An 18160-nucleotide genomic window follows, 5' to 3' on the forward strand; every position below is an offset into this window, starting at 1 on the left:
TTCTTAGAGATGGTAGGAGGGAAAACAGCACAATAAAGATAACGGATTTCAAGAAGGAAGACTTTCACAAACTCAGGGATTTAGTAGATAAGATCCCATGGGAAGCAAGTCAAAGGGAAAAAACAGTTCAAGAGAGTTTGCAGTTTTTCAAAGAGACATTATTAAAGGCACAAGAGCAAACTATCCCACTGCATAGGAAATTTAGGAAGTAAGACAAAAGACCATGCTGGCTTATCCAGGATATCGTCAGTGATCTGAAACTCAAAAAAGGGCTACAAAAAGTGGAAACTAGGTCAAATTACAAAGGATGAATATAAACAAATAATACAAGCATGTAGGGACAAAATTAGAAAGGCCAATGCACAAAACGACATTAAACTAGTTAGAGACAAAGGGCAACAAGAAAACATTCTACAAATATATTAGAAGCAAGAGGAAGACCAAGGACAGAGTAAGCCCATTACTCATGTCTTCAAGTCACCAGGGTCTGATGAAATCCATCCTAGTTGACTGAAGACATATCTGAGCTATTTGCAATTATATTCAAAAAGTCATAGAAGATGGGAGAGATTCTAGAGAACTGGAAAAGGGCAAATAAATATAGTCCCAACCTAGTAAAAGGGAAATAAAGGCAACCCAGGGAATTACAGACCAATAACTTCAGTACTTCAGTAACTAACAGTCAGCCTAGATAGTCAAGAACAAATCACGTCAAACCAACCTAATAGCTTTCTTTGACAGGGTAACAAGCCTTGTGGATGGGGGAAGCATTTGATCTGGTCTATCTTGACTTTAGTAAGGCTTTTGATACTGTCTCACATAATCTTCTCATAAACAAACTAGGTAAATACAATCTAGATGGCGTTACTATAAGGTGGGTGCATAACTGTTTGGAAAACCATTCCCAGAGAGTAGTTATCAGTGGTTCACAGTCAAGCTGCAAGGGCATATCAAATGGGGTCCTGTAGGGATCAGTTCTCGGTCTGATTCTGTTCAGTATCTTCATCAATGATTTATATAATGGCAGAGAGTAGACTTATAAAGTTTGCGGATAATACCAAGCTGGGAGGGGTTCCAAGTGCTTTCGAGGATAGGATTAAAATTCAAAATGATCTGGAGAAATGGTCTCAAGTAAATAGGATGAAATTCAATAAGAAGAAATGCAAAGTCCCTTGGGAAGGAACAAGCAGTTGCACACATACAAAATGGGAAATGACTGCCTAGGAAAGAGTACAGCGGAAAGGGATCTGGGGGTCAATAGTGGATCACAAGCTAAATATGAGCCAACAGTGTAATACTGTTGCAAAAAAAGCAAACATCATTCTGGAATGTATTAGCACAAGTGTTGTAAGCAAGACACGAGAAGTAATTCTCCACTCTACACTGTGCTGATAAGGCCTCAATTGGGTATTGTGTCTAGTTCTGGGCGCCACGTTTTAAGAAAGATGTGAACAAATTGGAGAAAGTCCAGAGAAGAGCAACAAAAATGATTAAAGGTCTAGAAAATATGACCTATGGGGGAAGAGTGAAAAAAAATGGGGTTGTGTAGTCTGGAGATGAGAAGATTAAGAGGGGAAATGACAATAGTTTTCAAGTACATAAAACGTGGTTACAAGGAGAAGAAAGAAAAATTATTCTCGTTAACCTCTGAGGATAGGACAAGAAGCAATGGGCTTAAATTGCAGCAAGGGAGGGTTAGGTTGAACATTAGGAAAAACTTCCTGTCAGGTCTGTTAAGCACTGGAATAAATTGCCCAGGGAGGTTGTGGATGCTACATCATTGGAGATTTTTAAGAGCAGGTTAGACAAACACCTGCCAGGGATGGTCTAGATAATACTAGTCCTGCCATGAGTGCGGGAGGAATGGACTAGATGACCTCTTAAGCTCCCCAAAAGTCTACAATTCTATAATTCTATATTGCATTCCGTCGCATTTTCAAAATTTGAGCAAAATGTTTACACGACGCATTATTAGTTTAACAGTAAACTATACAAATAATGCAAAGCAGGATTTTATTTAAAAGTTTAGGTTTCATTAAAATGTATATATGTAAATATACGTGTACACGTGTGCGTATTCAAGGGGGGGAACTCAAGCATGAGACAACTAAGTAAACGCTAAAAGAAGAAAAATCAGGCAGACTTTTCAGTTGTACGTTTTGCCAGTTGGTATATTTTTTCAACACCATATGGGATATAGAATACTGTAAATAAGAAGTGGAAGAAAATAAATGAACAATTCTGGTCTTAAGAGTTCCACCCCTATTGTTATCAACTGTCATTTTGGCTGGCTGAGAGGGAAGAGAGAAAACACCATCAGACTGACAGACACATTCAGACTATTCAAGACGAGGTATGTTTGCTTATAGCCAACATCTTTGAAGAGTAACATGATAGCCTGAAGATCCATTTGCGACCATCACAACACTGCTGCAAAGTACCCACATCATATAAAAGAAACATCACTTGTCTGACAAATTTCAAGGGAACCCATCACAGTCATATTTGACTGATAGATACAGTAATTAAGAGCAGTACAAAGTTATCCACAGTGGACTCTGCTCTTCCTTCACCTCTTCCAGATTCAGCATTTGGCTTACAAGTCTTCTCTCTCCGCCACTTCAATATTTTTTTAAAAAGGCTTTTGCCAAAAAACAACTCTTTCAATATGCTCTGGAAAGAGTTAGGCTTTGACTCAGTCTTCCTCTTTTGTTTAGTCCTTACACGGGCAAGAAGCCTTGAAAGAGAATGTATTTTTCTTTTTGGATAAAGGAATAACCACAGTGTTCCATGTGTTTTCTATCTCCAGACTGAACTACTGTATCTGGAGATGAACACAGAAACTCCTTCTTGTGCAGAGCACTTTAGTCTGCCTCCTTAGCAGAAAAAAGCTATCATAACACCACATTGAATTATATCCAGGTCAAAACTCACAAGAACAGAAGACAGGCAAGATTTCCTAGCAAGGTAGAGGTGAAAGAAGGCAACTGTCACCATTATTGCTACCCAGATATTCAGGATTAGCAATAAATCCAGTGGGATCCTATCACCTTGACAAACGAAGACCAGATGTCTTTAATGGTGGGAGAGGTCAGTGCAGTTAAACAAATCTATATTAAACTCCAAATAGCATATAATCACCATATAATAGGGAGCCAAAAACAATTCTTAGTAAAACACTAGAACACAGAGCGTAACAGGCCTCTGAGTAAACTCTAATTAGCACTGTTGCTAATTTGCTTGAAACACTCTCACACAGGCTTCAAGCAGGGGCTAGATCGCATCGGTGTTAAGAGAAGGAAAAAAGCTATAATCTATTAGGAAGGATTACATTTGTAAACTAGGCATCCCAAGAAGTGATTTCAAGTTTGTTTGGGTTACAATTTTCTTAGAATAAAACATTTCACTGGGTGTGCTATTTAAGGGTTGTTGTATAATGAAAATGTTCAGCATTACCTTCTGCACCATCTCCTTAGTGTGCATCAAAATCTGAAATGAAAAAAATATTATCAAAGATTAATGTATGATATAATTACAAGTTAACATATGAGAATATCCATCACATAGTTAATTCCAAATGTTTGTGGCTTTCAAAACGTGAATAAAAGAACGGCCCTACTGTGTCAGACCAAAGGTCCATCTAGCCCAGTATCCTGTCTTCTGACAGTGGCCAGTGCCAGGTGCCCCAGAGGGAATGAATAGAACAGGTAATCATCAAGTGATCCATCCCCTGTCGCTCATTCCCAGCTTCTGGAAAACAGAGGCTAGGGACACCATTCCTGCCCATCCTGACTAATAGCCATTGATGGACCTATCCTCCATGAATTGATCTAGTTCTTTTTTGAACCCTGTTATGGTCTTGGCCTTCACAGCATCCTCTTGCAAGGAGTTCCACAGGTTGACGGTGCATCGTGTGAAGAAATATTTCCTTTTATTTGTGTTAAACCTGCTGCCTATTAATTTCATTTGGTGACCCCTAGTTTTTGTGTTATGAGAATAGTAAACAACACTTCCTTATCTACTTTCTCTACACCGGTCATGATTTTATAGATCTCAATCATATCTCCCCTTAGCCGCCTCTTTTCCAAGGTGAGAAGTCCCAGTGTTATTAATCTATCCTCAGACAGAAGCTGTTCCATACCCATAATCATTTTTGTTGCCCTTTTCTGAACTTTTTCCAATTCCAATATATCTTTTTTCAGATGGGACAACTACATCTGCACACAGTATTCAAGATGTGGGCATACCATGGATTTATAGAGAGGCAACATGATATTTTCTGTCTTATTATCTATACCTTTCTTAATTATTCCCAGCATTCTGTTCGTTTTTGACTGCCGCTGCACATTGAGTGAATGTTTTCAGAGAACTATCCACAATGACTCCAAGATCTTTTTCTTGAATGGTTACAGCTAATTTAGACCCCATCATTTTATATTTATAGTTGGGATTATGCTTTCCAATGTGCATTACTTTGCATTTATCAACATTAAATTTCATCTGCCATTTTGTTGCCCAGTCACCTAGTTTTGAGAGATCCTTTTGTAGCTCTTTGCAGTCTGCCTGGGTCTTAACTATCTTTAGTCATTTTGTATCATCTGTAAATTTTGCCACCTCACTGTTTACCCCTTTTTCCAGATCATTTATGAATATGTTGACTAGGACTGATCCCAGAACAGACCCCTGGGGGACATCACTATTTACCCCTCTCCATTCTGAAAACTGACCATTTATTCCTAACCTTTATTTCCTACCTTTTAACCAGTTACCAATTCATGAGAGCACCTTTCCTCTGATCCCATGGCAGCTTACTTTGCGTAAGAGCCTTTGGTGAGGGACCATGTCAAAAGCTTTCTGAAAATCTAAGTACACTATATCCACTGGAACCCCTTAGTCCACATGCTTGTAGACCCTGTCAAACAATTCTAGTAGATTGGTAAGGCATGATTTCCCTTTACTAAAACCATGTTGACTCTTCCTCAACAAATCATGTTTGTCTATATGTCTGACAATATTGTTCATTATTATAGTTTCAACCAGTTTGCCCGGTACTGAAGTCAGGCTTACAGGCCTGTAATTGCCGGAATCACCCTTGGAGCCCCTTTTAAAAATTGGCGTCACATTAGCTATCCTCCAGTCATTTGGTACAAAAGCTAATTTAAAGGATAGGTTACAGACTACAGTTAGTAGTTCTGCAATTTCACATTTGAGTTCCTTCAGAACTCTTGGGTGAATACCATCTGGTCCTGGTGACTTACTGATGTTTAATTTATCAATTTGTTCCAAAACCTCCCCTAATGATAACACAATGTGGGACAGTTCCTCAGATCTGTCACCTAAAAAGAATGGCGCAATTTTGGTAATCTCACTCACATCCTCAGCCATGAAGACCGATGCAAAGAATGCATTTAGTTTCTCCACAATGGCCTTATCGTCCTTGAGTGCTCCTTTAGCACCTGAAGCTAACTATTTCTCTCTTCTGGTAATATATATAGCCACCCGAATACTCATAGTAAGAACACAAATCCTTGGCTCACCTAGCATTAAATGGCGCTTACTTACATGTAACTGGAGGTTCTTCAAGATGCGTGGGCCCTATATGTATTTCATACAAGGGTGCCCATGTGTGCCACACATCTGAGTCCGGAGATTTGACAAACAGTGTCTGTTGGTCCTCACCTGCGCAGTTGCTCCCCTAATGCTCTGAACTGAGGGCATCGGCCAATGCTTCTCAAGTTCCTCCTATTCCCACAAATCAGACAAGATCTAAAGCAAAGGGGAAGGGCGGTGGGTAGTGGAATACAGATAGGGACCACACATCTCAAAGAACCTCCAATTACAGGTAAGTAATCTGCCTCTCTTCTTTGAGTTCTGATCACTATGTGGATTCCACATGCGGGTGACTGGTAAGAAGTATTTGAACAGGAGGATGGGTGCAAAGATGCAGTTGATATGAATGTCTAATACTGCTGTCCCCACAGCTGCAACTGCAGAAGAGGCCTGGAGTAAGGTGTAATGCTTTTTAAAGGCAAGGATAGAGCTCGAGGTAGTTGCCTCACAAAGGTCCAGTATAACTACTTCAGCAATTTAGTTGTTGTCACGTGAATAAAGACAGAGTCACCTTCTGTGAGAGGATGGAAGGCATTGATTGCTGACAAGTGGATCCACAGCAAGCTAAAAGTCCTGACGTCTTGTGGAACAGGAGAAAGCCTAAAACAACAGGAATGTCTGCTGACTCTGGAGATAACTGTTCCCGCTGACAGTTCTAGGCAGAGAAACTCCTCCAATGAGCTAGAAAGGATTTTCTTGTGGAAAAACTTTCCTGCTGACACTTAGGGCAGCCTCTGAGCATGCAATTTCTATGTCTGACACCCATCCAAATACCAGGCTGTGAGGTGAAGAGGATAGGGTTGGTATGTCTGATTCCGGCATTCTCAAGAGTTAAATACAGAAAGGGTTGGATACAGATGGGAGGACGGGTTGACATTTGTAGAAGGTCAGGAAAACAAAACTGTCTGGGCCAATTGGGTGAGATATGGAACTCCCAGTTGGAGCCAGTGGTGCCAATCTTCCAGTCTCTGAGATGGAATCAGAGCTGGTACAGTCAGATCCTTCTTCCTTTGTGCCTTCCCTTCTTGGTTGGAAGATTTATGTAGACCTAATTCTTTAGGACTCACGAATGAGGACTCACCCAACTTGGACCAAGATGGGGAGGGATCCTTTTCCTTGGAGGCAGACCTAGATGAGAATCTGTCCTTATGTTATGACCATGTCCCCTACTCTTTGGCTTAACGTTTTCGATCTCTGTTCCGAAGCTCATGCTCAGAGAGGTGCTGCTCAGTCTGAAGTCCTTGTACTGGCGGTTCTCCCTGGCCTGGATCCAATTGGGGTCTCGTGGCATTCTCCAGGAGACGTTTCTAAAGATGGGGCTCTCTTCTCTAGTGGGCTCAGGGAGAAAAGGAGGAACAAATGCTGCAGTGATGTGAGCCTCTCAGAGGCAGTAAAGGCAGCACTTGTGTTTATCGCTGGTGGAGAAGAAATGTGGGCAGGAGATACAGTCCTTAAACCCCAGGAATCTGGGCATACCTTCTCCATGCGAAGAGGCTCCCCAAAACAGGGAGAAGCGAGAGACACTATACAAATACTTAAAAAAAAGCTAAGACTCACAGTTCACACATGCTCAGTACAGACTTAGATTTTAAGCAGCTAAATTCTTCAAAGATTCTACAGTACGTATGCTCCAACCTAAGGCTAAGGAGAGGTTACTCATTGTGTGCAATAACTGAAGTTCTTCCAGATATGTCCTCCTATGAGCGCTCCACTTCAGAGGCACATTGGGGGGGGGGGGGGTCATGCACCCCTGAAGGGGAGCACCCATATGAACATTACTTGTAGGGAAAGTCCTGCTTCTTCTCCAATTGCAACATTGAGTTGCTGAGGTCTACGCCAGGTCCTGGCACCTAAACTGTAAGCAGGGAGACTGTCTCTCCCCTGTGCTTTCTGGGTACATCTACACAGCCTGCAACAGCAAGTCTGAGTCAAAAGACTAGGGCTTGGGCTATGGTGGTAAAAATACCTATGTAGACGTTCAGGCTCAGGCTCTGAAGCCTAGGAAGAATGGGCTTGAGCTCTGAAATCCACCCTAACACCTACACAGATATTTTTTACCACCACAGCACAAGTCCGAGTCTGGTGACCCAAGCTCTAAGACTCACTGCTGCAGGCTGTGTAGACATATCCCATGACCACCCCCACTCTCCACTGGGCTCAGGAACCCTGGATAAGAAAGCTGTCTGAACCAAATGCAGAGTCGATAAAAAAGAAATTCCATCATGTTGCACTTTTTCTTCCAGCGTGTTTAAAAAAATAAAACACAAAAAACTAGGATATTACACCACACACAAGAACAACCTTAATTCTGAAGTTTTCCTAACTTTTAAGCGCTTAAGTTTTGCAAGCAATGTTTTCTTAACATAGTTTATATATGAGTTATGTCTTTTTCAGACTTTTCTTCAGACAATAAGAGTGCTTGATTACTTTTGGTCTTACATTGTAAACCTTTTATCACATTTTAAAAAATGTCTTCCTCTGAACACTCCAAACTCTCTCTTTTTACAGTTTAACACTCTCACAAATATGCTGAATCCAAATTAAGACCAAACTAGTGCTGAGTGGGGCAAAATAATTTCTGTGCTTATTTTAATATAATCTGAATATAACATTTGCAATTTTTGGAGGGAGATAAGGTGAAAGGCAGCAGAATGACTGTTGTAGAACTGACTCATTAAAAATATCCTATTATTAAACTCTGAAATCTGAGGAACTACTGCCCATACAAGTCTCTCTTATTTCATATTTGTGTATTTCATCATTCTTTCATGAACTATTTAACAAGTGTCTTTTCTGAATCTCAACTGATTTTAATTCATTTCTCCAATTTATCAAGAAAGCTATATTTTAGTTCTCCCCAAGTATTTGCAATTTCTCTCAGTCTTGTAACATCGACAGAGTTGATTGCCACACTCTCCACTCTATCCTCCAAGTTATTAATGAAAATTTTCTGAAGCATGGGACCCAGAAAGGACTTGTGTGGTATGCCATTGATGCTTCCTCCCAATTGGGCAGCATTTTTTAAATGTACCAGTTATATTTTAATCTTATATAGAAGTACCATCTAATTTTCTTGAGAGAAACATGATAGTTAACAGAGAAAAATAAATACATACACACACCTTAAACGGAAGTGCTGAGGGTACCAGTAAAAGAAAAAAAAACGATACTAAAAAGTCAAAGTCAGATAAGAAGACATTTGATAGACATGAAATTCTACAGCAAAGTTAAAGTAGAAAAATATTTTTTGCAAGTTTGAAAAGGTATAATTAAGGTTCCACACGCAACCTTAACTCTGACCCTATATCAGCATCCAGTCTTTAGCTAACAACCATGACTTCCCAGCTAACACTGTTTCTACATTTCTAATGACCACAAGCCTTCAAATACTGTAACAATAAAAAGCAACAAACCTCTTCCCAGCTAATACATTTGCATAACCAACCTGAACACAAGTCCATCTCCACTTCACATTTGATTATGTTGATTAAAATCACCGACAGTCTCTCTTTGGATTTATCTAGAACAGATTTTTTTCATCATACAATTTCTCACCACAGGGGTGGGAACAGTGAGAACTCTAGCATAGAAACACAATCATTGGCCACCAGAAATGTAACTGCATCAGCCAGACCTTCTTAAGAGAAAGGTTAGACAGGAGGCACACCACAGACCTCACAGCAAGGAGGGATAGGGGCTAAAGTAGCGTTAAAAGCCCTTGAGATCCTGGGCTGCTATAAAACCCAGAGCAGCCCCCAGCATAATTTGGACGATTCTGAGGGCTGAAGCTAGAACGGCCTTCCCAGGCTTACCTATAGGTGGCAGTGCTGCCCAGAATTTCCACACTGCTGTCTGCTGCTGCCCTGCTCTCAACAGTCCCCTCACCCCTCAGAGATGCTCCCTATGACAGAGTTTGCGAGACGAGCTTCAGAAGGTAGCCCTATGGCTGTCTTCTGCTTGGTCTACGCTAGAAAATCAAGTGAGCTTAACTACATGTGAAAAATCCACACCCCCTGAGCAGAGTAGTTAAACCGACCTAATCCCCAGTGTAGACAGCACTAGATCAATGGAAAAATTCTTCCATCAACCTAGCTACCGCCTCTTGGGGAGATAGATTACCTACACTGACAGGCGAATCCCTCCCATTGGCATAGGGCTATAGCGGCGCAGCTGTGCCACTGTAGCATAAGCATAAACATACCCTGCTTCAGTCCCTGCACTGGGCAAATTCCACACTGCCTTACTACCAGACGTGCTGAGCATTCACAACTCAGATTGATTATAGCAACAGCTGTGAGTGCGCAGTGCTATTTCTGAAACATAGGCCTCCATTTTCTCAAGTTGGGTACTCCGAAAAAGAGGCGCACACAATCCGTAGCATTCTTTGAAAATTTCGGTTTAAGTGATTTGCCCAGCAACACACTAGAAGTCTGGGGCAGAGCATTAAACACAAGACTATCCCCCAGCCTCAATCTCTATACACTTTGCCAATTCTACAGTGAAGGTGGCACGTGTTCTACAGGCAACTTTCACTACACTATCCTGATATATTCAACAGTGCACAGAATAAACAGTGCTCAACAGAGAGGGATCCTGCGGAAATAAAATAGCATGTTGTAATGAAATTAAATTCATGTGATCATAAGATAGAAGAATTATGGCTGCAATTTTAACTCTCGCATTTCCTATCTTTTGATTGTTATTAAAATTGGAGAATGAGGCACTCTTAATATGTGTACATTTCCTATCATTTTTGTTTTCATACATCCATAGATATAAAAACCAGAAGAAACCACTGTGATCATCTACTCTGACATTCTGCATAACAAGCCATGGGATTTTCATGAATTAATTCTTGTTGCCCCTAGAGCATATCTTTTAGAAAAACATCTGCTCTTGATTTAAAAATCTCTATTGATAGAGTATGCACCTCAACTCTTGCTAAATTATTCCAATAGTTAATCCACACTATGAAATAAAAATGTTAAATAGCACACAGCCAAAAAACATTCCTGTCGGTCCCCTCCACACCCCATGAAACCCCATTTGGTTACATTGAGACCTATCTATTAGCCAGTTCTAATCCATTTAACATGTGCCACTGTTGATTTTGTATCATTCTAGTTTCTTAATCAAAATGTCATGGAATTCCAAGTCAAATGATTTACAGAAGTCTAGGTACACACATCAATACCATTATATGTATCAACTAAACTTGTAATTAAAAAAAGTTAAATTTAATTCACCATAATCCCATGTTGATTGGCATTAATTATTTTACCCCACCCTTTAATTCTCTATTGAAGAATTGCCAAATTAGCCCTTCCATTGTTTTGCCTGGGATCAAAGTTAGTCAGACAGGACTATAATTACCTGTATTATCCAGTTTACTTTTTTTTTTTTTTTTTAAATATTAGCACAGCAACATTAGTTGTCTTCCAATCCTCTGGAACTTCACTAGTGTTCCAAGACTTATTGAAAAATCAATAGAGTGTCCAGAGAGCTTTTGATCCAGCCCTTTAGAAAAAATGCTTGGATGCAAATTATCCAGATCTGCTGATTTAAAAATGTCTAACTGTAGTAGCTGCTGTTTAACAGCCTGCTGAGTTACTGTTAGAATGGAAAGTATTGCATCATCATCATATAACACAAATACATCATCTGGCTTTTCCCCCCCTAAATATAGAGCAGAAATATTTATTGAACACTTCTGCCTTTTCTGCATTATGGACATTTCTATCATTTCCAGTTACCGTGTACCAATGCCATTGTTAGGATTTCCTTTGTTCCTAATCTACTTAAAAAATATCTCCTTTTAAAAGGAGAGGGGGAGCAAATACAAATTCTATTATATGTACGTATAATGCCATTCCCGCTACTTCCCCAATGCATCGCCAGTAGGGTTCATACCTTTAGAACTGCACTACAAGCTTTTGATTCTCTAAATAGACAAGACAAACACACAGTGGAAGTATTATTATTCCCTCTCTCCTTTCCCCACCCTCCCCCCCACAACAGATGGGGAACTAAGGCACAGAGAGACAAGGACTGGCCTAAAGTCACACAGGAAGTCTGTGGCACAGCTGGAAATTGAACCCAAATTTCCTAAGTCCCACTTAGTGCACCTTAGCACAAGACTATCTTTCCTCATACAAAGTACAGTACAGTTCTGATCTTTGTTACCTCAAGTGGAGTTGCAATATTGGTAAAAAATTCAACATATAATATCTAGTGTAGACGCAGCATTATACACTGTACGTATTCTAGAAACGAAACCATCAGATACACCAGTCAAACACAGTAAGAAGGTTCAAAACATATCATGGGTATATTATCCTCAAATACTTCCCTTATCCACTTCCGTGTTACTCATATCATACTGCACCACAACTTATCTACCTACTCACCTCACACTGGTTTAAGTTTGTAAAGTATAATGAATACGTATATTGCCACATAAGGGCTAAGACTTCTTTCACATTCAAACACCACTATTCTAATTTTCCCATTTCATTCTTTTTCTTGAATAAAAAACAAATTGATACAGATATCCAAAGTAAGCCAATTCCTACACAGAAGAGTTAATATTAATATGATCTGAAGAATAAATAGACATCCTTGTATAAACACACACACACAAAAATGAGATCTTAAGTCTAGGTAGATTTCTATTCCCTGGTATAATGTAACCCAATAACACTAGAAAAATAGCATACGTTCTGATAGGATGATTCCCCCATTAAATAAAAGAAAACTTGACCATGCAAAGAACATTTCTCAGTTGTCCCTGAGGACAGTAGTTGATAAAGGTAATTACAAGAGGGTCACAGACAAGTTAGGTTCATCAGGTGACAGGCATATATGTTAATATTACCCATTATGACAGAGGATCACTTACAAGTGCCAACAGCTAGAAAACAGAAGGCTATAAAGGCTTACTAAATTCATTAATAAGGCAGTCTGCAGTTATCTGATTTCACAGCAACACCTGCATATTTATTTTCTCATTACCAATTGGATGATGGAATTTTTTTCAAGCACATTTCAAAAAAATCTGCCAACTTCAAGTGTAAAAAAAAAACTTTGTGGTTAATTTTTCCCTTAACAAAGTACAGCTGTTGAGAATAATTGTTCAAGATCTTACCCTGTAATGTCAACTGCAGCAGAACAAAGAGTATTTAATTAGCAAATCTATCCAGTAATTCAACACCTATTATAGAAAATGCCTTCGTGATTTTATTCAGGATAATTTGCTAAGAGGGTTATTACTGACATTCAGATGAAATTTAAAATTCCTACGCAAGTCGAGTCATAATAGCAGTAATGATCCCCCCAATCAGGAGATTCTGTGTCACACAAGGCTCTTTTGCAATGCAGCAGCCGATTTCCTGACTTCTTAATTCCTGGGCTCTGCTCAGTGAGAGCCCTTCATACCAATATTTCAGTCAGCAATACATCTTTAATGGGACTCTATTAAAATACCTAGAACAAAAATGACTTTTGTTAAAAAGAATGACAGCACTGCTATCATATCAATCATTAAGAGTTTTTCAAAGCTGCATACTGATGAGAGGGAGGGGTGTAGTGAGGTTGGGAAGATGGAGAAAAGAGAAGGGATAGAATAGAAAATGTATTACTTGTTAGTTTCCTTTCTGTGATTAATATTGCACTACTCATGGCAACTGGATTGACCCCTATTTCAGTGGATCCAGAGCAGAACACATTACCTCACAACCCATCTGCTCAGCCATGCCCGTTTCTTTTACTGCTCATGAACAGGGATCCTAATTTTCTGTGATAAAAAAATAAATAAAATTCTGATTAAAAAAAAAAAAATCAGTTTTTCCACAATTAAAATGAAACACTGAACTTTAGTTTCCCTATTCACATTATATAGAGGTATCAGTTGAACAAGGGTGACCGTATGTCCTGTTTTGGCCAGGACAGTCCCCTTTTAAAGCCCTGTCCCGAATGTCCTTACTTTTTTTTTTTTTTTTTTTTTTGGCAAAACTGGGCATTTGTCCCATTTGCTTTTGCCAACTGATCATCAAATGCCCAGTTTTGCCAAAAGGTTCGCAGGGGGGCAGCGACAACGCCAGGCCCTGGGAGCTCGGCTCAGGCTGTCAGCCCCAGGTGGTATCACTTTGGGAAATATGGTTACCCTAACTTTCAGTAAAATGTAGTTAATATATGGTTTTTATTTTTTCACAAAATGTAAAAACGGAAGATTCTCTGTAAAACTGCAAATTCTGCGTTTTTCCATGGCAAACGGATTTCTAGAATCCCTGCGCATGAACTACTTCTATCCCCATGTGAGCTTCACAATACAGTGAATATCTGAACTTCTACTTAAACTTAACTTCTCCTTTACTTGTAAACTAAACCTCACAGCATGTACTTAGAATATGCATATGCTCTGTTGACCCCTTCAATATTTACATTTTATGGGTGGGATAGACTAGTACAGGGTTAGTCAATAGGCAGATTACCAGGCAAATCTGGACTATCAGGCAATTCTGAAGAGACCCCAAAATCTTTTTATTTACTTATTAATTACTACTACTTTTTTTCTGGAGTCTGGACCTTGACTATACCTTGACCAACAAATTTGGACGTTAACTGTTAATCACAGAAGAGAAATAATCAGTTAAATTTTCCATTCTGGCTCTTCTATGGCTCTCTATTTCTCAGAGAAACAAGTAGTGATGTGACTTTACAGAGGAAAGGATGTAAAAGCAAAATGTACAAAGAGTAGTTTTACCTCTTCCACCGCTGCTAGTATTATTAAAGAAACTTCCACTATTAAGATCGCAATGCTCCCACTAAAGGATGCGTCTGAAGAGAAATCAGTTTAAAATCCTTTAAGTTTGATCCTATAGCGGTTGAATGTGAGGACCAAAATGCTAACCTGAATACATCAAGATTCTCTCTGCCTATATCAAGACCATAGACTTGGAGGAATAGAAAGTGAAGCCTACTAGAACTAGGTTGTCCTGCAGATATCAGATATCTAGTGTATACCAGAGCTTGTCCACCTTGTTTGTTTGTTTGTTTTGCCAGTAGTAAAATTAGTTCTGATAACAGCTTCAGTAATCCTTACTAACAGGTTCCTCTCTCTCTCTAATTGAGAGGCAGACAGACAAATTGGAAGAATAGTCTCCCAGAATCCTGGTCCACTTACTAATCCACACAAGAACCAGGGGAGCTACTTCCCTAGAATTTAACATGCTAACAGTTCTAGAGATAATCAGTTAAATGAAACAATGATCCACAAGCCCACCCTGGAACTACATACACAGAAATCTACTTTGAAGGTAAGGAAAACATCATCTTTTCTGCAACAGTACATTAGAACCTCAGAGTACAAACACCTCAGGAATGGTGTAACTCGGAACAAAACTTTTTGATTGTTCTTTCAAGAGTTTACTGCTGAACATTGACTTAATATGGCTTTTAAACTTTACTATGCAGAAGAAAAATGCCGCTTTCCCTTTATTTTATTAGTAGTTTATGTTTTATGCAGTATTGTGTACTGTATTTCTCTTCTTTTTTTTCCCCCCTTTTCTTTTTTTTCTGTCTCTGCTGCTGCTGCCTGATTGCATACTTCTGGTTCCATGAGGTGTGCAGTTGACTGGTCAGTTCGTAACTCTGGTGTTCAGAACTCAGAGGTTCTCCTGTAGGTAACTCCAGTATTGTATACTGCTGGAACCTAAATAGTAGTACCACTGAAGTGAAAATGGAGGGAAAACACATACCCCTTGAAAGTATTTAGTATGTGGGATGATAATTACTGTCCTGACAACACATCAGCCAAAAGCGGCATCAGTTCACTAAGGACAGCCAAATGTCAGGCAATGCTTGACGAGAATTTGGAATCATTCCCAATGCCAGATCAAAAAAAAAAAATCCATTTCTTCTATCATCACTTGACACAGAGAAAACTTTTCATCGAATAGAGTGGAGTGTTTTAAGTTTCATCTCATATGGACATTGACCCCCAAGTTTCTGAAATGGATAACTGCTCTTTGCACCAATCCCAAAGCAGCTGTGCAAATTAATGGGATTATATCTTCCCTGTTTGAAGTACACAGAGGGGCTAGGCAGGGATGTCCATCATCTCCTTTACTTTTTACACTGGCCAGGGAGCCATTTGCACAGAGGATACAGAACAGAGGATGCTTCTTTCAACGAAATAAAACTTCCAGGAACACATCAGAAAAGCTTTGTAGGTAGATGATGTCATCCTTTTTAAATCGATATCAATTATTCCCCTAATATTAGTATCTAAAGAAATCCAAGACTTTGGAAAAGCATCTGGATTTACAGTCAATTATGCCAAATGTGAAAAGTTAGCTATAAATTTTCCAGATTCTGAGAAGTCACTCCTCCAGAAAATATTTGGGTACAGAAGGGCAACAAATTCTATAAGATAATTGGGAATTCAAATCTTAAACAGCCAAGGCAGCCATTCTACAGGCTTTAGATAGAATTACAGATAAAATAAGAACTTTTCCCCATTGCAAATAATCCAGATTTTAACCCAAACCACGAACCAGAGCGCTTTAAAGATTGATCTCCATGGCCCTCCCAAATGGTTGGCCAGCTGTTCAGCAAAGAAACTTTTCTAATTTATTTGGATATCACAACTGACTGGCTCACTCTCTCATGGTACAAGTACTTTCAATTAAGTCATTATGTTTTTCACCTTTTCTATATGAAACAGCTTTTCTAGAAGGCTAATTTTAATAGAAGCAATAGAGTCTAGCCAATTAAAAAAATAACTAGTTTATAATCAATCTTTGCAGACAACTTTCCTAACAACATCAACAACAACAAAAAAGTCCATATATGAAATGCCGGGAAAAGGATCTGGATAGACAAATTACCCCAGAGGAATGGGGTTTGATCTGGAAAAGCACAGCAGCCTCAGCCTGTGGATGATAAATGAAAATGTTTCTAAGATGCTGTTTCAGTGGTACCTGTCGTATTAATTTAGATGGAATAAATGAGCCAAAAGTGTTAACAGAACCCAGTCACAACATTAAGCAGTTTTAAATAAAGTCTGTGGTTTGGTATATAGAGACCTCAGCCTGCTTAGTACTATGGCAAACACACCTTCAAAAATCCTTCTAATCTTTTATTAAAGATACAGAAAAGAAGGAAAAACAGTTGACACATTTGAAATGCAAAGTATTAAATAAGGCGTTCATTTTAACATTTCACGTTACTTTTTCCTTTAGATGGAAATCATTTTGAAAGGAAAAAACCCTTTGGTTGACTGTCCCTTAGATAGTATCAAAGATGGTAATAACTGTCCTTTTTAGAAAAAGAGAAGATCAGGTGAGATGAGCCGAAGCTCCTGTTGCTGCTGCTGTTAGAGTCCTTTCATTCCAAGCAGCGTTTGGGATTCAGCTGGAGATGATAGGGTGGTGATGTTATCTGGCTCCCTCTCTCTCGGGCCTGGTCCGGTCAGGACATTTCTTCAGATCAGGATGATGAAGGCCTGGAGTCCCAGGAAGAGGTGGGGTGGCAGCTATGATGTGAAGCTTGCGTCAGTAATCTGTCCGTTTTCAATTTTTTGTGTGTGTGTGTGCTTTTGTATTTTCCCCACAAACTCTCTTTTAAGAACCCCAAAAGGGAGTGATGGGTGCAACAGGCCATCCTCTCGTTATTTTCTCCACCAATTAAGCCTAACATCTGACATATCAATTTGGGCTCATTAACCTATGGGTCTACATCTCCTGTTTTAAAAAGCATAATTCCCACACAGTCCTTATTCATACAAATTTAGCCTTTTTTGTTTAAAACTAATTTAGTTGTTCTGTCTCCCTTTCATACCTTTTTGTTATTATAGGTTATTGTAACATCTTATAATTTTTACTTAATTTTACAGTTGGGCCTACAAAATTACCCAAATTGTGAGCTCAACTGTCACAACATACTTCACACCAGTTATATCCAGTCATTTGAGAGTACTGGGATGCACTTTGTAACTAAATATCACAAATTAATGGGTATTTCTTACTAAATGATCCTTCGGTAATCCTTCTGGGCCTTGTAGCAAAAATGGTCACACAAAAGCAAACCATGAAATAATTTCTCAGCTGCTAGTAGCTCCTATGCTGCTGTTAACCTGCCGCTAGAAAAAGAAAAATAGTCCAACTCTAGAGCAATGGCTCAAAACAAAAAAATATGGCAGGTGGGTCTTATCAAAAAATTAATGCACCAACTATACCCCCAGAAAACTGGAAAGAGACAAATAGATACTTAGATATTTGGTTACACCATTTAGGACTGGTCTACACCACAAAGTTCGCAAAACTGTTTATGTCGACCTTCAACCTAGTTGTGTTGTGTCTACATTTAAATCTCTCTCTCACCATTACAGAAACACAGTAACACCACCCTGTACGCAGTGTTGAGACATGGTCGATGTACTGAAGTTGAGGCAGCACCAGTATAGACCCTGCGTTACTTATGTCGACCCTAACTACCCGAAAGCAGCTGTCCCATAAGGCTCTACGCTGAACCCTCTGGTCATTGAATGCCA

At 39.3% G+C, this 18160-nt stretch overlaps 1 protein-coding gene across 3 annotated transcripts in view; it reads right to left on the bottom strand.

Moving 5' to 3' along the window:
* The window catches only part of POLA1 (DNA polymerase alpha 1, catalytic subunit), a 349978-nt gene that overhangs the window by 196901 nt on the left and 134917 nt on the right, over positions 1-18160 (bottom strand). For all 3 annotated transcript variants that reach the window (XM_065579286.1, XM_065579280.1, XM_065579281.1), the window contains exon 27: positions 3457-3489. In XM_065579286.1, the coding sequence (XP_065435358.1) occupies positions 3457-3489 (33 nt within the window). The remainder of the gene's footprint in view (positions 1-3456; positions 3490-18160) is intronic.

This window comes from Chrysemys picta, chromosome 1 (genome assembly GCF_011386835.1).
Source record: "Chrysemys picta bellii isolate R12L10 chromosome 1, ASM1138683v2, whole genome shotgun sequence".
Lineage (NCBI taxonomy): Eukaryota > Metazoa > Chordata > Testudines > Emydidae > Chrysemys > Chrysemys picta.